Below are 21,216 nucleotides of genomic sequence, written 5' to 3' on the forward strand. Positions count from 1 at the left end.
GCAGCACATAACCCTTGGTCGCAAAAGTCCCGTGAGCAAAATATTTAAAAAATATGTATATTGAATAGAATATTTATTCAATGTAATCTACTAATTCATGATTATTGAATATTATTATATATTTATTGAATTATTATAATTATTTTGTTTTCTTTATTTTTGTAAATGATCAATTTAAGCAAATGAATATTATAAGTTTATTTATTTCTGTATTAGCATACTAGTCTGTCAGTGTTAGTTAACGCTTAAAAATGGCAGCTGTGCAGCTTAACGAGACGCAATTCTGGCAGTCCATAGCAATATTAATAAGAAACTATCATGCCTTGAATAAAAAAATATTCGAAGTGCTTATAACGGAGGTACAAAAACTGCAGCTGGGAAAACTCTATGAGTCCAATGAGGCTGAGCTGGAGCAACAGCTGTTGCAAAGCAATGGCAATGCGAGAACATGCGAGGGTTTTAGGATTAGCTATAAAATGTTGACCAAAAAACTGTCCTCAAATATTTTGGCCAATGGAATTGTGGGTATGTAAGCTTGAAATTAATATCCTATTAATATCATATTATTCAAAATTAGTTTTAATTATAGATTTTAGCAAGCAGAGCTATGAATGCCATTTCGTAGCGGACTCGGAATTCGATGACTTTGTCGTGCAACTAATCGATGGACAACTGAAAGCGGAGCCGCTGGCAAAGGATCCAGGCGTAGAGTGTGAGCAAGCCGCACGCTGGGCGTACTTTGTGTTGAAGCCAAAGCTGTGCAGCTGGGCACAGAGTCGGTTAGACAAAAATGTGCAGAAATCGCTAAGACTATTGGATGTGGAAATGTACTGCGAGCTCTACAAAAAGTTGAAACAGAAGCATGCGCAACGTCTGCTGCAATACTGGCAGACGGCGAATGAATCAACGGATCCGTTAAAGTTCATTTACGAGGATTTGGCTATTGCTGCTTACCTAATCACGCTTTGGGACTGCACGCAATCGCAGCCGACAGCATTCGCTGACCTCGGCTGTGGGAATGGCCTACTGGTCCATGTGCTCAATGCGGAAGGGTATAAAGGCTACGGTTACGATGTGCGGCGGCGTAAACTGTGGTCCCTCTATCCGGAGCCAACGAGTTCTCAGCTAATTGAACAAACTGTTGTGCCGAACAGTTTTCGGCTAAATTATCCAGACATTGACTGGCTCATTGGCAACCACTCTGACGAACTGTCACCCTGGCTGCCCGTCTTGGCGGCTCGACTGAAAACCAGTTTTTTCTTACTGCCCTGCTGTCCGTTTGAGCTATCCGGTGCCAAGTTCCAGCGGCGCAATACTAGCATCAGTGCCTATCAGGATTTTATGCTCTACGCACACCAATTGTCCGATCTGTGTGGCTTTGAAACTCAGCAGGATCGCCTTAAAATCCCAAGCACCAAGCGCTTGTCTTTGATTGGCTTGAAGCAGACGGCGAAGCCCGTTCAGGAACTGGAATTTTTCGTACAGCAAGAGCTTCAAAAGCATAGAGCGGGAAGCATGGATAATTCGGTGAAGCTTCGCGAGAAAGCGGAGAGTGTGAGGAACTGCACTCAGGTGGAAAAGAGCATAATCGATTCATTAGTACTGAAGATCTTTAACATGTTGTTATCCAATACTAAGACAACTAATGGCAATGATGCGGGTAACAAATGGCTGCCTGGACAGCAGCTGACAATGCGTGATATAGCCCAAGGGCTGACCAAACCAGAGTTAACCGGTATCAAGTCCGAATGCGGCGGCATTAAAACGCTACTCCGTAACAAGCACGAAGTTTTTGAGTTTTGCGGCGATGATCGAATCGGCATACGAAAACCCAAAGCTGCCGACAAGACTGGAAAATTGTTGACAATCAAAAAACGACCCTGCTTCTTTAAGCTACACCATCCACAGGGTTGTCCACTGGAGGATGGAGAGTGCTCTTTTATACATTAGGTGTATAAATATATAAGCTTAAATCGACATACAATTTATGAATAATACAAAAAAATACATATTTATTTTGGGATATTTTGTCGAAATTAATTTTTACAATTGGGCATAGCATCATTTAAAAAATTGTTTTGCATTTAGTTTGCTTTTTTGATTTATTTCATGTCTACATTTAAATAATTGTTTCGGATTATGAATAGATTTTAATTTATGGGCATTTGTTGTTCTTCCCTAATGGTTTACCCATTAAAAGGAAACTTTTATTTCTTTCTTGTCAATTCGCTTTAACGGGAACTATCGGAACTATTGCTACGACGACGGCGGCGAATGGGTGAACGGGAACGACGACGCGGCGAACGCCGGCCCCTAGGTGGTGAATTGCGCCGTCCACCACCTCCACCTCCACCGCCTCCGCGGTTATTGAAGCGATTAAACTGCGGCGGGGAACGCCAACGTCCGCCCTGTGGACGACGCATCTGTGGCGACGGACGTCGCATGGGCGGTCGCTGCTTGGGGACAATTACTGGCGATACTGTTATCTCCTGGCCATCGATTTGCCCGCCATCCATGTGCTTCATGGCCGACTCGCAGTCCTCAGCCGTTGCATACTCGACATAAGCCATGCCGCGTCCAAAATTGGGATGATAGCGATCCGTTGGGAATTCCACATTCTTGATTGTGCCAAAGCTACTAAAGATCTCCATGACATGATCTTTGGTGACATTCCGGGTGAGTCGCCCAACATGGATACGCACTGGCTTTGGCGTAGGTGAGCGTGAGCGGGTGCGGCTGCGACTGCGAGAGCGTTCGCGGCGCTTTGGCGGCGGTGTGCGATCGACAGTGCCACGCCCACCGCCACGGCGGCGGGGCGATCGTGAGCGACTGGCTGACCGTGAACGCTCACGTTTCACGTTATTCACCTCGCCACCTCCTGCTGCGCCGCTACGATCATTGGAAGTGCGGCGTGCACGATCTCTTGAACGAGTGCGACTACGCTGAACGCGATCACGATCCCGTTCACGTTCCGATTCCTTACGCACCTTGCTATTGGGACGCGGCGATTTGGTAGTTCTGCGCGGCGAACGAGAATTATCCTTCCCGCCTGCTGCACTACCGCTGGTTCCGCCTCCACGACGTCTTGTTTTCTCGCTGCGATCCGAGTCGCTCGACGATGAGGAAGAGGTACTGGACGAATCGCTTGAGCTGCTCGAGCTAGAACGTGAATTAGAGCCCGAGCTGCTGCGTGACGACGAGCTGCCCGATGAGCTTTATGAATGGAAATACATACAGGTTAACCAGCCGGCAATGAAAAAAAATATGTAATATAAATATGCACCTTCTGCTGGAGTCGCTACTAGAGGAAGCGGAGCCCCGGCGCTTGCGTTCCCGCTCTCTGCGCGACGAATTGGATGTAGCGGCTTTTGCGTCCTTCTCTTTAACATCTTTCTCTTTATTTTCTTTTTCACCCTCGGCGGTTGGAGACCGGGCACGCGCCCTAATTGGGGGAAAATATGTCGGTCATGAAATAACCCGAGGAAATGTCACTTATACTTACATTTTGCTCTTGAAATTTAATATTATTGATTATCCACTGATAACTTGTCCAATTGTGAATAATATGCTTGCTAAAACCGAACTTTTAAAACACGAAAATATCAAGTTAAACATTCAATGGCGTTCCTGTCGATGTATTTGTTATTTTCCGATTCTATATATCGATGCCTGCTGTAAAACCGACGCACAGTCGCATTTTATAGACATTCTACTCACTCGATATATATTACGTGCAACATTGGTAAAGTAATCGTTAATATAGACAGTGTGACCGGTTTAGATGAGTAAAAAAAACATACATTCATACATCTACAGCTCTTTTGTCAGGTCGAGAGTCGCGCAGAGGTAAACTCCCATAAAAAAAAATTCAGATACATTTAATATAAAGTGCAATTTGTTATTTAAAGTAGCATATTTGTTAAGCTTTTGTCTAATACAAATTGTGCTTTTCAACGTTTACGCATATACGTAGTGAAATTATATAAAACGCAATTGTTTAATGCCAGTTTTTATTTGTATGGTGACGAAGTGGTTGTCATTGTGGATTCATATATATATAAATGTGCGTATGTATGTGTGTTTTTAAATGAATGTGTACACACACACTCTTACTGGCACACACATTCAGTAGAAAATATGTGAACTTGTGTTGATTTTAAGTGAGCTACAACCAAAGGGGAGCGGTTCGAAGTCACTGTAGGGCACAGAGTTTCGATTTTTTACCCATATCTATGTATACTCACAACGCATTTACAATTGATACGTTTTGACTCCCCACACACAAAGCAAGAGACAGAGAGAGAAATAAAGAGAAAGAGAGGCACAGAAATGGTGAGAGTTTAAGCGAGCGAACGAACAGGGAGCAAATAAATGGTCTGTCTGAACATTTTACCACACTACCTCTTTGTCTGTTCAAGCGAGTTCTCGTGCTGGTATTTTACTCGCTCGCGTCGATGTGTAAAATTATTTATTTTTTTTTCTCCTGGTTTGATTTTGCAATCGTTTGTGTCAGTGGTGGTTGTGTAGCTCTGTTCGGCTGCGCGTTATTGTGAATATTGTTAATGTACAAATATATGCAATAATATTATGGAACACAAATATCTGTATGTGCAGTTAACAAAAGTCAGGCATACATTTCTATAGTATACATACATATATTCATATAATCGATGTGCGTATGCGTGTGTCTTAAAAAGAGCAATCGTCGTTGAAGTTCGACTACCATGACTACGCAATAGCAACAACAAGAGACAGCGCGACTCGACTTGGTTAGGTGGGTTTTTGCTTTTCTCTTCTGCTCATTGCCGTTGTACTCTCATTCAACTGTATGCAAGTGTATGTTTGTGTGTATGTGTATGTGTTGTCCGTCTGTTTGGTTTTCTTTTGCTTATCTCTCTCACACTCTCAATCATAATGTTGAGAGTAAAAGGCAAGTGATGTATTGTCATAAATACATATGTACATTTTGATAAACATATATACATATATGTATATATTATTATTTTATAATTTATTGTTTTAATTTTGAGAGGGTGGCAAGTGTGTTTAACATTCGATGGTATGAAGAGCCGACCCTCGCTAAACATACACACATACACACACACTCACACAGTCGTACATGCGATGTAAAAATAAGGTGTTTTACATGATTGCATTAATACAAACACACATAAATGTACATATGTATTTGCATATGTGTGCCCAAATGAAAATATTTAGCATTTTGTTGTCAAGTTTTAGGATTTCTGTAATAGCCGAAGTGCCAAATGTGTGTGTGCTTATTTGTTGCGTATAAATATACATATATACCTACGTACATAAAAACATATATACATATAGCTTAACTGCCTGCTTAACTTCATAGTATTTAAATTTATATAACATGTGCATTTATTTACTATTTGGCATTAAAAACACGCTTTTTATATATATTTATATGTATATTCAAATCTACGCCCAAAAAAACAAGTTTCACATATGTATTTATTACTAACATATAACAAAACAATACAACTATTTTCGGATTAACCGAAGATGGATTACCCTTGCAGCTTTATAGGATATGCATCAAATTATCAATAATCAAAATCAATTCATAAAAAAGAATACTGTCTGATTAATTTTTATCTTAGAGATGTTTTCCATTGAAAAACTCAACAGTTTTCATATCCATTTATATTTATAAAGTATCACTTGAAAGATATTCCAGATTATTTAATTAAATAGCAATGTCTCCTGCAAGGGTATTATGATAAACCTGTCCTAAAACGTAAATTAGTTTAAACAAAATATGAATGTAATTGCAAATATTTCTTTTACTTTTGTTTTTTCTTTGTTTTTAGCATACATACAAAATATTTTATTGCTGGTTTTGGTGGTAAATTTGCATTTGTTAATGGCCGTGGCCAGACGTGCCAGCTTCTTAACACACACAAAAAATATATAATTAAAAAATAAAATAAGTAACAGAAACAAAACAATGAAATGTTTTTGATCGATAATAGACATGTATAATCAAATATCGAAACTAAAACTGAAATGTATGTTAAGTATATTTACATATACCACATAAGACTGCCGCGCCTCTATCTGTATCTGTATCTCACTGACAACTATTGCAACAGCAACTGCAATTCGCACACACCAACCTCAACTTCAAGCTCAAGTACAAAAAAGAATATATATACATATATGTGCATATACATTTGCATATATATATACATATATAGTACATATAGAGCTCCATCTAATGCTCGTTCGCCTCCATAAATGCCAACTTATATATTCATATATATTTGATATCTATATTAAATATATATATTTATGTATTGTATTATTCCTCGTACCGCCTACTACTACCAACAACAACAACCACCATCAACAACAACAACCAACCAACAACATTCTACTGCAACTTGGCAACAGACTCGGCTTTAGTTTGTAAGCTTGTTTTTTTTCTTGTAAATTTGTTAAACGTATTTGTACTATTTATAATGTGTACTATTTATTGTAAGGCATGCGAAATGAAAGATTAAAAACAAATATCTAATTGGCTATCTACATATTCTGAATATATATTATTAACCAGTTTCTCCTTCTCTTTCATTTCGCCTGCCTTAGATCTCATTTGTAATTTTTGTACTTGTCCTACGTTCTTTGGTTCCAATATTGCTCTAACCCCATTTATACCACTCAAACAACAGCTACACATACATTGTTTATATTATGCACACACATACACACAGATACGTACATGCATATATGTATATAAATATTACAGTACAGCTTTGATAGATTGTTACATCCGTTTACCAAATCCTATTTGTTGACGATATGGGCACTGTTATATATACATAAATATATTTTATTTACTTAGGTTATCAGCATAGAAAAGCGAACATTGATAGCTTATATAACGTGTCAAGTGTTGTTATTGATTGTGTACGATAACTGAAATATTGATGAAACTTTAAAGGTTTTTTTTTATTTTTTCAAATTTAAAAGAAACTTTAAATCAAGGTTATATCCGATCTATAGGTAACATATGTATGATTAGCTCAAGAAGTCGTGTAAATCATAGCTAGTTTGGACAGTAATACCCAAATATGAAAAAGAATTTCCATAAATTAGTACGCTTTCCCTTCATATTAAAGAATTATGATTTCAAATGCCCATTCATCCTTAGATCAAGATATAGATAAACATTATATAGAACAAAAAAATAATTTCAAAAGAGCAATTACTGGATACAAGAATAAGATCGTACGGAATGTAAACCTTTAAGTTTAATTAATTTTCTATTAACATTGTTCTTTAATATTCCATAATTAATACTCAAAGATTTTTTTTTTTTTTTTTTTAAATCGTGCGACAATGTGATAGCTGAAAAGCCATTGTAATAGCTTTAAAGATAAGTTAATATATTATCAAAATTATGCTGTGTTTCTAATACATATGTATATATATACTAAATACTATATATACTCTATACAAATACATATATTAAGATAATTGTTTTACCCTCGTAAGTCTCCAGTTTAAATAGAGTACTAACTAGTTCTGTAATCGACAGAAAAAAAGAAGAAAATGAGAATATTTACTAATATGTTTTGTTTCCTTTTGTTATGTTATCATACATACTTTCACACACATACTCCCATACCCAAGCATTATATATAATATAACTATTAGCTATGTATGACAAAAGTTTTTTCCTCATATTATTAAACGCATAAATCAGGCATATTGTGTACTCTATATAGTTACCCAAAAGACTAACCAAGCACGTATTATCCACTCATTTATTTAATTATTAATATTGACAAAATCTTATTAAAGCTACACTGTTAAAAATCAAACTCAAATTGTTGCTGTTTTATTTATGAACAAGAAAAAAATATCTCTACATATAGATATTCTTCTATATACATACATGCATATATACGCTATCTTCTTTACATATTCACATATTCACACATATACACACACATTTTTAATGCTGTTTTCCTCAGTAAGTACTAGTATTTATCCCTCTATCCATAAATGTTTTGTGCTTTCTTATGTATTGTTTTTGGTTTTGATTCCTATTCTTATTATAATCAATCATTTTGTTGAGCATGTTGGCTTGTTGGTTGTTATTGCTTTGTGTACTGGAACGCGGGCGCGGCTTTATCATAGTTCAACTTTATTTTTGAAAAAAGCAAACGTTTTCCTTCCAGCTTTAAATGAGACAAACAAAAGTTTGAGCAATCAAGAATACAAAATAAACAAACAAACAACAACAAGAACACCAACTGCAGTTAAGTACCAAGCAGCAGCCGCAACATGCTGAACTCCAATGCGAATCATTCGGGCAACAGCCGGCGGCCGTTTTCCCGCAATTCCTCCTCGGCCCGTTCACATCGTGGCCGTATGCTGTACTCCCCGCATCCGCATGGTCAGCAGCAGCAGCAGCAGCAACAACAACAACAACAGCAGTCGCAGAGAAACAACAACAATAACAACAATGGCCTTGTGCCGGGTCATAGTCCCTGGTGCAATGTAAATCTGAATCGCCACAATAATGATAGCAACAACAACAACAGCAACAACAATGCCAACAATAACAAAGATGCAATCGATGGCAGAAATTCGAATTGGTAAGAGCTACGCAGCTTATGGTATATTACAAATACCAAATAATATTTGCAAATTACGTTAGCTTTAAGTGACATAAAAGCGAATTTGAAGTACCCCCTTATCCAAATGCCCTCTATCCTGCCGTTATCCCACACCGTACTATAATTGCCTTCGACCTGCCATAAAAATAATAATAATAACAACATCCCTGTTACTCGTTCCCCACGCTCCCCACGACAACTATAGAACAGTTTTCTCTACTCTTCTATCTATATCTGTCTGTCTCTCTCTCTATAAATATATATCTAACTACTTATACGTAACTACACCACAGTTATAAAAATCGCTTTTAGGTTAAAGGGAGAATTTTGTAATTAATTGCGTGTTGTCCATAAAAAAAAGAGTAAAGAGTAAATCAATATTCATATAAAGCGCAGCCAAAAACATTTCTTTGGCCTCTTTTACCGTTGAATTTTCGAAGCACTTAAAAAAAAAAAAAACGAAAAAAAACTTGCATCAACAACAAAACAGCTGCAGACTTGGGAATTGCAAGAGAGTGGGAGTTAACGCAGCTAGCCTTTTCAACACACTGCCGCGCGCTCTCTCTCTCTCTCTCACTCGCTCTCGCTTTGACAGTGTTGCACAGTGGTTTGCAGTTGCAGCTGTTTTGTTGTTCTCTCTACTTTTTTTCAAATTCGTGTTCATTTGTTATTTTTGTTATTTTTCGTACTATACATTTTCTTTGTTTTGTTGTTTTTTTTTTGTTTTGTTTTGTTTTTTTTTTTTTTTTTTCAATTGGCACATATGTATAACCTCTAACTACTAATTATCGTTGTATCTATTTGCATTTACATTTAAATATAAAAAGAAAACACAATATTCGTTCTGCTAAAAAAAAAAAAAAAAAAAAAAAAAAATCTCCATTCCTAATTGTATCGTGTGTAAATTTTCTAACCGCTTCAATTACAAATATGTATACTTACCAGGCGAAATACCATAGTAGATACATATATTAACATTTATCTAAGAACTTATCGGAAATTGTTTGAATTTCAAGCGTTAACAAAAAAAAAAAAAAAAAAAAAAAAAAAACAAAACATACAAAAATCCAAGAACAAATGCATGAAGAGCACTTGAAAATGGCGAGCAAAACTTAATACGTAGCAAATGTCCTAAGTTTTTTATTCGTAGTTGTTTCTTTGTCCAACAAAACCATAAAACAAAATAAGCTTCTTAATTTATCGTACTTACTAAATACTTTTACATACTCTCTCGTACATATATACTGTGTAAAGTGCGCTTAACGGTCTATAACCAAGCATGCCAACATCATTAATTTACAACAACAACATTTATTTTGCAACTTTTGCCAAACCAAAACAATTTTCTTTGCCACGGGCAAACAAAATTCAGATCTGTACAAATTCGTAATTTCTGTAGTTGGTAAAAAAAAAAAATTACTTTTTGCAATTGAAGTTTGCATATAACTTGTTTGCTTTTCTTTTCAAAACTAGTTTAATGCTACGTGTGTATGTAAATTTGTATTGTATACCTTAAAAGGGATTTTTCGGTTATGGAAAAAAATAAAATATAAGCATTTAGTTTTACAAACATTAATAGCTTTCTTCTAATGCAAAAATGTCTCTGTGAAAGGGAAAATCAATTTACGCATACATGATTACAGCGCATTTTCATATCCATGTCTGTGATCAAACAAGTTCCGACAGAATGAATCTTAAATTGAGGTTATGTAAGAATTCATTCAATTTGAAAATTGGAGAAAATTAGAACTGTGTGATAGATGTAAGTGTTTTTCATGCATACTTTGAGCTCGGATACATCAGGATTACGACAACACAAGAATTACACTGCATTTGGTTTCACACGGTGAACTAGTTCAAAGAGCAGCTAAGTCAGCTGTACTACTCCACGGCTGTATAGCACTTTTTAGTCCACTATGCGTTTGTATATTTCATTTATTCTTTGATTATTACATTTTTTTTGCGAATAGTTTTGCTTAACGTTTATGCTAAATAAATAATAAAAAATTTTTTTAAATACTTTGAAAAAAAAAAAAAAAAAATATTGTGATGTTTGAAACACAATGTGATTATAATAAACGCAACCGTCAAAGTGCAAGCAATATATATTATATATATAAATTTAAAAACGATTTAGTTACAAAATTTCCTCTTTATCCAAACCGTACAGTAAATACTTAGTTGTAATATTTTTTCAATTCAACATTTTATGAATGATATAATGCATTTTAGTTGAGTTTATTGATTGTTATTGAATAGAATTTTTAGATTGGTGTACTTCTATTTATATAAGCGCTTAACAGCATTTTTGGTGCCAGTAAACAATACATAAAAATTCTCTGATAAATTTCACTAAATAATTATACTATATATTTATATGTATATTTAATGATCAAGAAACTCAGCTTAATGTTTTACTTATTTATTTGCATTATGCACACTGCGGCTTAGAATGTTCAATAAACAGTTTTAATGTACCTAAATAGAAACTCAAAAAAAAAAAAAAAGAAGCAATCGTCTAAAACGCTATATATAAATATAGAGTAAATGCGTTACTATTATTTCTTTTTTATCAATAGTTGTATTCAATATGTGATTGTGTGTGAGCGCAATATTCAAAATCCAAGCAACTATTATATACTATATGAAAATTTTGAACTTTTGTCACACTCGCTGTTAAACAAAACAAACAAAAAAATATAAAGAAAAAATCAAAAATAGTTTACTATCTAGTATATATTTTTTAATATGATTTCTTCTTTTAAGTTTTTTGGACACGAACCAACCTGCAATTAGTGCGTAAGTTTTAAACGTTAACGTAAAATTTTTTTGGCGCTTTTTAGCCCACGCCCACCCAACTGCTGCTGTCTATGTGTGTGTGAATATATGTGTGTATTTATATATATTATGTATATATTTCGTATATATAATATATATAATTCAGTAGTATCTTGTATTCCCCAGCTCGATTACTCGATCTGTGTCACCCTAAGATATTGTCTTATGCTTTACATACGCATGCTGTTGTGCTTACGTTACATACGTTAACGAGATTACGTGCATTGCGTGCCCGAAAGCTGATTCGTCAGAGCGCGCCGCACCAACACATGCATACATGCTCCCCCAAAGGCTGGATTAACGGTTTACGTTTTTTGCGTTCTCTTTTGTATATTTTTGAGCATGTACAGCACTATCTATTTCTTTCTCTCTGTCTCTCTCTCTCTCTCTCTCTATTTATTACAAGTGCATACAAATCTCTGCCTCTCTCTCTATATATATCTCATGTTTAGCTAGTGAAAGCGTTGCGTTGAAAAGTGTCCTAAAAACTGTGATACTCGCATTTGTTGTTATCTTTTTGATAAAACTTTTAATTTGTTTTTGTAAGCGTAGTGTGCATTGAAGCGAAAGCCAAACAAATAAATAAATAAAATAGCAAACTAACAACTATTTCTATTTAAAATGCATAAGTACAACAAAAACAATAAGAACCAAACAAAAAAAAAAAAAAAAAAAATCAAAGATTTGTGCAAAATTAGTACGTATTTGTTTCTACTAAATGCATATTGCATTTGTGTGTATATGTAGATAATTATTAAATAATATTCTTATATGATTGCAACAAAACTCTTGCTACATATACACGCATTGCCATTATATTATAAACTATATGTGTGTGTATATATTGATATTATATAATTACATAATATATATATTATATATATATCTATATTAAACTAATAATCTAATTATTGCATTTTGCCATTTACATATATATTATTTTTATCTTTTTCGTTTTTCTTTCTTCTTCATAAAAAAAAACCGAAAAAAAAACTGCAAAATAATAATAAAAAAAAACTATATAAATAACGTATATGTGTGGCTACCACTCTGCATATATACACTACTACTACTACTACCTACTACCTGTACATGTATATGCATACAAAAATAACTATATATGGGTTGTGTTTTAATACTACCACCACACTGCTACTGCATTGATTTGATTGAACAATTTTCAAATGTATCTCGTAAAATCGACTATATATATTATATTATATGCGTATATCTTACTATATGTATTACCATATTATCTGAAAAAAAAAAAAAAAAAACAATCCAAATCCAAAAACATAACGCAATTGCAATCCTAAATCGAAAATCCAGCGATGTACAAACAAGTAATTCTAGCGGAACTTGTATTTATAACAATAGCAAAACGCATCATCACAATAACAGCCTTAACCTCAATCATGATCATAATGCCTCCTCACAACAACAGAATCATCAGTCACAAGTCCATCATAGCCAGCCCACTCAGTATAACAGTAACAATAACAGTATCAGTAACAATAACAGTAACAGTAACATTAACAGTAACAGTAATGTTAACCATAACAGCTATCATCATTCAATTACCAACATTGCACACGACAACAATTGCACTGTTAACAATAGCAGCAGTAATCGCAGTAGTTTGCGAAGTCTACACAATGAAAACCACAATCCCAATCAGTATTTAATCTCCAATCAGAGTCCAAATGTGAATCACGGCTATCAGAGCTATTTTGATATGTGCCACAGTGCTGCGAGTGTGCCTCCTGCTTTTGGTTCAATGTCCGTGTCCGTTGTTCGATTAAATCCAGCACGCTTATGTTTAACTGTTGCCCCCCCGACCACAAGCACACCTACAACACGCCGTAGCACACCCCTTGCCCTGATATCCTTACCAGCCCAACAGCATAACAACAACAACAACAACCACAATCACCTTCCACATAATTTCAATCATAATCATCAATATCACAGCACCCATCACAGCTACAACAACAACAACAACAGCAACAACAACCAGTATCACCAATCACAACCACAACCACTGTCACAACCACAGCCACAACAACAACCGACTAATCGCCAATCCCTCCCGCTAACACGTACGAATTCAAATTCAACAACCGCAACAACTTTCAATTCAACCAATACAACAACAAATAGTATTCCTACTGATGTTGTGAATGTCAATTCTTGTACCGATATAATTCCTCATGGGTCAACTGCGCCACAACAACAACAACAACAACAACATCCACAACCACAACAACTGTGTTCACAACGACAACAACGACGATCTCAAACCCAACAACTACAACAACAACAACCACAACAAATGCAACTGCAACAATTGTCGCCGCCGCTTCTTATGATAAACCTCAACCAATTGACTGATACTCATTATAACCATGCATCCATCAATAGTCATAGCCAAGGATCTGCAGGACCACATCACGGCCAACGTAACTACAACAATCGCAACAACAACAACATCAATAATAATAGCAATAGCAACAACAACAACAACAATGCGATTAGTGTGAACAATTCTGACTATATGAATTATCGTCGCGCATGTCCCGCTTTGTCCCGTGACTATCAGCAACACCACAACAACAGCAGCAACAACAATAATATTAACAACAACAACAACAATCTGGGCAACGGCCACAACAACAACAACAGTCGTCGCCACAATGGCAACTATGACAGAAATGCAAACAATAATGTGAGTTAGCAAGTCAGTTCAATATATATGTATATAAATTTATATGTGTAATATAGGTATATTTGATATATACATAGGTTATAGGTATAGATATATTCATTCTTTTATATTAAGACACCTTTTCCAGCTACACTATATAACTATAAGCAATCTAAAAGCTAACCCTGGTCAACTATACATCTGACTAAGCTGCCTCTAGCAATTCAAAATTCTATCTAAAAATCATTTACCTTATCCTATAAAAACATCACTATATCCACAAATTATCTTTGACGAGAATTTAGACTCAAACAAATTTTCATTATGTAGGTCATTAATTGAACATATCTTTCTTCATATGGATATGCATACATTAAACAATAATTGATTTTACATTCTGAGGCCCATATATTTCGCTATGTTGTAAGCGATATATCAAGTTGTTCTATCGATCTATGAAAGTATAAAAAATTGATAATACTTATAATTAATAGATTTGACCATTTCCAAAAATTAGTATTCAATAACATAGAGCGAGATAAAGAACTTATAATTCCGGCTATACAAAATAAATGGTTGCATTATGAGTCAAAAAAAAGTTTCTTCTAATGATAAATCATAGATTATTTTGACAAATGTTAAAGATGATAGACCAAGCTGTTTTTTTATAGACTACTGAATAGTAAACAATATTTAATTTTACAGGCAGTATGCTATAAATATTGTATAATTATATCCCCTATATATATTATAATTTATATTATATATTTTTTCACTATATTCTATACATATTTATATACTATATATTGTGTGATCTATTTCTACATTTTCAGTTCAATGTTTTTTAAATTAGAAGCTTAATAAGTTACATTTTTCAGTGCTGGCCAGTAAGACTCAGTAAATTTTAAAGTCATTACAACTAACACTATCGTAGCTATAGCTTAATGTTCAGAGTATTTGCCAGGTCAGACATATAGTTCAATGCACATCTTTAATTGTATTTCCACTCCTTGCAGCACTTTAATAATGGTAGTTCGGAACAGAATGTGGATCATAGAGCTGATGGTGGCTATAGCTTTATGCGCAATGGGGGAAGTGGCAACAGCTATGGTCGGAATGGTGCCCAGCACTATCAGCAGCACATGAGCAATGGCTATAGCAACAACAACAACAACGGAAATAACAACAATGTTGCATCTGGATCCTCCGCCGGACCTGGCCTAATGGGTGATGTTCCGTCCGGCTCCGGTTTGTCCGGCTCAACGCTATCGCTCAACAATGGACTCGGTCCCAATGGCATCAACTCGGATAGTCCATCGCGCAAGCGTCGCCGCATTTCGGGTCGGCCCAGTCAATCGCCGCCAGCTATTTGGGAGCCTAGACGCTCACAGCGCGTTATGGTAAGTCGTTGTGTAGAGTAGGCTATTCAAAACATTTCCCATTCGAATAATTTTTATCCAGATGCAACAGGGCAGTCCGCCGTTGCGTCGACCACGACTGCGCGATGTGGCCACCTCCACGCAGCAGCAGCAGCAACAGCAACAAATACAACATCCACAATACGCTCCACAGCCGCATCATTCGCAACAGCAACAGCAGCAGCAGCAGATGCCTCCGAACTACCATCCAATGCATCATCATCAGCAGCCCCAGCCGCACTACGCGCCGCAGCAACAGCAGCCGCATCAGCACACACACTCACATCGCTCGCCGTGGGATCTGGCTGGCAATGGTCCGGCCGTGGGCAACGCTGGCGGGCCAGCTCCGAGCAGCACTGTGGGCGCCATATTGCAGCAGGTGCAGGCACCGCCGCCGCCACCACAGGCACCCAGTCATCAGCAGGGAGTAGGTGCTGCACCGCCGCCACCGCCACCCACCTCGCTAATGGTCGACCTCAATCTGGCTCTGCGTCACGAGCCCATTTGGGCATCCTTCTGCACGTATCCGTTGCCAGCCCAAGCACGTCTGGCGCCTTGCCATCTGCATGGCATTTATGCGCAACCCTTCACAGCAGCGCCTGCCGGTCTGGCTGCTGCTCCGCTGCAGGTAACTCAGGTTCCGACACCCACACAAGTGGCAGCTGCAGCAGCCGCAGCACAGCACATGATCCAAGCGGCAACGATTACGGCACAGCAGCAGCAACGCGACGTGGCCGCCATTGCAGTGGCTAATCTGACATTGGAGCCACAGCCCAATGCCCACCATATGGACGGACATCAGGCGGCCGCTGCAGCGGCTGCAGCAGCAGCCGCAGCTGCAGCAGCATCTGTGCCAGTGGGCTCCCAGGCAACGCATCCCCATCCACATCCACATCCACATGCACATGCCCATCAGCTGCCGAGCCACATACACATTGCCTCGATGAGTGCTGCAGCGGCAGCGGCTGCTGCACAGCATATACATTCCAATGCGGCGGCAGCAGCAGCTGCTGCACACGCCACTCAAATGTCGGCAGCAGCGGCACCGCAGCAAATAATTATATCATCAGAGCGACGCACATTCCCGCCGCACAGACGCCTACCGCGCTTCTGGCCGGCCAATCATGGACCACACCGGCATGTCCTGCCGCCGCAGTCGCTGGCACCACATCAAGCACCCGTGCAAATCCAAACCACCGCTGGCATTATCAATCCGGGCTTCTTGCTCAATTTCCTGTAAGTTTAACTAATTAATCATTAAAGTTCTCATATTTAATCTATTGCATTTATATTATTGCAGCGCCATGTTCCCGCTATCACCGTATAACCAACACGATCTCAACTCCGCGGACACCAATGAGACGGAGAATTATGAGGCGCTGCTCAGCCTGGCTGAGCGTTTGGGCGAGGCCAAGCCTCGCGGGCTAACTCGCAACGAAATTGATCAGTTGCCCAGCTATAAATATAATCCAGATGCACATAGTGGTAATACAAATTTAATTTTCGTGTCCCTTGGAAGTTCATATGTAATCTAATTATAAATTTTAACAGGCGATCAATCATCCTGCGTGGTCTGCATGTGTGATTTCGAGTTGCGCCAGTTGCTGCGCGTATTGCCCTGCTCCCACGAATTCCACGCCAAGTGTGTGGACAAATGGCTGCGCGTAAGTTAAATATTTGTTTAATGTTTGTTTCCCTCTAAGTGCAGTATCTGCACCTAACGGTGCATGCTCAAATGGCGCTTGATTAACCGTTCAACTGAGCCTATTGAAATAGTGTCTATGAATGGTATCAATTTTATCGATATTTCGTGCTTAGCTTTGTCAGCCATTCATTTGATTTTGTATATTTGCAGTCGAATCGCACATGCCCGATTTGCCGTGGCAACGCTTCCGATTATTTTGAGAGCGGCGATCATCAACAGCAGCAGCAGGTTTCGGCACAGGGAGCAACAACCACAACATCAATAAATGGTAACATTGCCACAGCTACCACCACCAATGCGTCTGCGACTGTTACCGCCACCGCCACCGCCGTCATCGTCAATCCACAGCAGAGCCAGGCCGCTTAGGGCAATACCAGCAACAATAACAATAATAATAACAATAACAAATACCACAACCAAACGCTTTCGCCACGTCGTCCAGGTGCCACAAGTAATGGAGCACACACAAAATCACAACAAACAACAAACACATATACACACAGTTAGCCTTTATAAATAATTGATATAACGCGCAACGAATCCAACTGCCAAATCGCTTCCCCTTTAAACCAGACCACATCAATAGCTTGTCGTAGTACTTTACTTAGGCGGTAGTTGTATGTTAGTAACGGTAAATGGTTAAAGAAGAAACAGACACACATACACACACACACACTAAATTGTATTGTTAATGTAATTATATTCAAATACATACCACCAAAATTTCATACATAAACAAGGACTACATTAAATGCACAATTATCGATAATATCTCATCGATAGTAATATTGAAGAAGTTGAAAATAAGTAAACTCAACAACAACAAGAAACCATAAAATTCATAATCACACTGTTATCTTTTTTTGTGCACTACTGAGCAAATTAAAAATCAGATAAATTGAGTCGAATGGGGCTCAGCTGCCGCCTGTGCTTATAATTTCCTTGTGCATTACATTGTAACAGATCTATTAAAAATTGAGTGCATACTCTGTATACAAAGCATTACTATTATCTATACTAAATGGTGTATTTTAAAATGTTGCTGTCCACATACATACACACATATTAATTAACACTATATCTTCAAATTAAAAAAAAAAAAAAAAAAAAATGGAAAATTAAAAAAAAAATTGATATATATTTGTATTTGTTTATGCTTTCTGTTTTCTTATATACATACATACATACAAACATACATACATAATATTTGCATTGCATTTTAATTTCATAATTATTAAAAGTTAAATTCTATATATATGCATATACATATATACTCAATAGGGATTGGTAGCTTTTCACAGTTGAAGGTAGACATGCTGTTCCATTACACAAATTGGCCGCCGTAAACTGTTAAGATCAGCGCGTTCTTATTGGAAAATACTGTATATTGTACGAACTGAACCCACTGAAGAAGTTCTTCTTCTTTTTGCACTAAGCAAAACAAAAACAAAAAAGTACTAAAATCAACTAATATTTAACTCTTTTAATTTTTTCGTTTCAATTGTTTAAACACATTTGCTTTAAATTTATTACTATTAGTATATATATACTTACACTAATATAAACGAAGCAACTAACTTTGAAACATATAAGCAATCTTTGAAATCGACTAAAATAAACTAAAAAATACAAAATCGCAGAGGCAACATATATATACAAATCGCGCGATAGCACAGCAGACATACAGTAATAATAATAATTATAATAATATGATCTACATACATATACATATACATATATTGGTGGGCTTATTTAACTGTATTGTCTTAGACGTGTGCGATTCGCTAAACTATATATATATATATATACATATAGACGAGGGCAGCTCCACAGTTTCGTAGATTTGCCTTTTTCATGTTTATCCAGGCTCTTTGTTATATGGCATATATATATAACATAACTTACACCGAAAACCTCCTTGAATTTGAATCAATGTGACTTGTCTATTAAAAGTAGCACGCTGGCCGAGCATCAGATGCAAATATGTAGTTATATACATTAATATCTATATATATTGGATCTATATAGAGTTTTCTTCTATTATTATGGTGTTTCTTAATAATATGTATATGCATAACGTGTACGATATTTGCATAGCCTGTAAATCTGTACGGTTTTTAAAAATATACACATATATAATAGCAATATGTTTATATACATATACTTAACAAAACAGAATACAGAAAGAATTACCAAGTAAATTGAAATGATTCCTGCCCTCCATTCGTATCAAACCATTGAAACTAACTCAAAGCGTTTTTTATACATATAAACACACATCTATATATGGCATTGAATTTTTGTGACAATTGCATGTGTATATATATATATATATATATATATATATATATATATATATATATATATATATATATATATATATATATATATATATATATATATATAAAGTGCATAAACCATATATACACATATAAATATAACATAGATTAGAAATTTTCGGACAGTACTAACATAGAAGATGACTTGCTTATAGCGAACCTCTAAAATCAAATTTGTTTTTCTCAAAACAATCTATTTAACAAAATGAAAAACAACGATGAACACTTTTTCCGATTGCGATACCCTTAAAAAATAAAAATCAATAATGTTTTCAATCCTTACTAAATGCTATGCATAAAAGTGAAAAACACAAAAAATCTTGATACCTAGTATATATAATAATACATATTTATATATATGTATGTAAAATGTGTGTGTATTTATTTTTAATCTACATAAATGAAAAAATGGTATTTCCAAAAGACCATTATAAAGGTGTTGTGCTTTTCTAGAATTTTATTAGTAGAAAGAAAATGTTTATTTTTTTGTCACAATTAAAATAAAAATAAATAACAAAACGTTATAAAAAGAATATATATGTATACATGGATATGAATTGAATACCTTTTATACGTGCACTGACATACTTACCTATATATATATATATTATATATATATATATATATATATATATATATATATATATAAATACTGTCTCAATAAACCGAATCAAGAACCAAACAGCTTGAATACAAATTCTTTAAGCTTATTTTCATATTTCAAATTTAATTTCAATATTTCTTTTTACACCTTTTACTGGGACTTTCAAGAATAATAATAGCACCCGTAATTTTATATCGTTTTTTATTTTTATTTTACAAAAACTCAAGAAAAATCAAAAGCCTATCATAATTAAATTAAAAAACAGAATAAAAAATATAATGTAAAGTTTTGCTGTGATTCGTGATGTAGATGTACATACGTTGCATATATATAAATTTATGTATACATATGTATATGTATGTATATATATATTTATATATTTAATTACATAAAATGCAATAAATTTCAAGTATATAAAAATATAGTAATTCAAAATTATTACGTCGACAGCCAATTTAAACAAATAAGAAAAAATCAAAGAAAAACGCAAAAAAAAAAAAAAATAATTGAAAACATTTTATGCATGCGATCTTCTTCAAAACAATATGTACATCATAATCGAACATCACTTGTCTAGAATTGTCTAGAATTATGCAATTTTAAATGTGACTATATTATTTTACATTTTTGTAGAGAAGAACCGAGACACTCTTAATAACATATGTAAAAATCAGTTAACCATAGTATTAAACAAATCTTTTTCAATGGCATTGTAATGGTGAGCGGGCGATTTTAATGTTAAATGCAATAATTTCAGTTTTCGTTTTTGTATTAACTCGCAAAATTTAAATAAAATTCAATGAACGTAAAGAATAAAAAAAATCATGACTTGGCTTTCCTTCACATCTTCATCAATAGCTATACTTCAGTAAATTTTAGATGATTTTCCTTCACGTTGAATCTTTGAATGAACGTTATTTGCAAAAGTGTGACCAGACGAAGTCACCG

At 35.7% G+C, this 21,216-nt stretch overlaps 3 protein-coding genes across 11 annotated transcripts; 2 read left to right on the top strand and 1 right to left on the bottom strand.

The window, feature by feature from the left end:
* Nucleotides 1–209: 209 nt before the first annotated feature.
* LOC108613296 (putative tRNA (uracil-O(2)-)-methyltransferase) lies at nt 210–7,865 on the top strand. Its single transcript, XM_018006669.2, has 3 exons — nt 210–525; nt 590–3,846; nt 5,844–7,865. Exons 1-2 carry the CDS (start codon nt 252–254, stop codon nt 1,948–1,950), a joined length of 1,635 nt encoding a protein of 544 aa, XP_017862158.1. The 5' UTR covers nt 210–251; the 3' UTR covers nt 1,951–3,846; nt 5,844–7,865.
* Nucleotides 1,993–3,645, bottom strand: RnpS1 (RNA-binding protein S1). Its single transcript, XM_018006759.2, has 3 exons — nt 3,503–3,645; nt 3,284–3,442; nt 1,993–3,213 (listed from the first exon to the last, which is right to left on the bottom strand). Coding segments are annotated over exons 1-3 (1,143 nt in total). The 5' UTR covers nt 3,505–3,645; the 3' UTR covers nt 1,993–2,231.
* mura (ring finger protein murashka) lies at nt 3,732–21,093 on the top strand. Of its 9 annotated transcripts, none has more exons than XM_089463167.1 (9): nt 3,776–3,846; nt 5,844–5,878; nt 8,220–8,639; nt 12,828–14,223; nt 15,219–15,602; nt 15,664–16,856; nt 16,921–17,105; nt 17,172–17,284; nt 17,476–21,093. In XM_089463167.1, exons 3-9 carry the CDS (start codon nt 8,326–8,328, stop codon nt 17,689–17,691), a joined length of 3,801 nt encoding a protein of 1,266 aa, XP_089319293.1. In that variant the 5' UTR covers nt 3,776–3,846; nt 5,844–5,878; nt 8,220–8,325; the 3' UTR covers nt 17,692–21,093. The 9 variants fall into 9 exon arrangements, with proteins under 9 accessions (XP_089319292.1, XP_089319294.1, XP_089319293.1 ...); XM_089463163.1 differs by lacking the exons at nt 3,776–3,846; nt 5,844–5,878 and adding exons at nt 5,916–6,041; nt 6,427–6,441; XM_089463166.1 differs by lacking the exon at nt 5,844–5,878 and having other exon boundaries at nt 3,732–3,846.
* Nucleotides 21,094–21,216: the final 123 nt, after the last annotated feature.

The sequence above is a fragment of the Drosophila arizonae genome, chromosome 2 (assembly GCF_054131065.1).
Source record: "Drosophila arizonae isolate 15081-1271.41 chromosome 2, UAZ_ARI_1.0, whole genome shotgun sequence".
Lineage (NCBI taxonomy): Eukaryota > Metazoa > Arthropoda > Insecta > Diptera > Drosophilidae > Drosophila > Drosophila arizonae.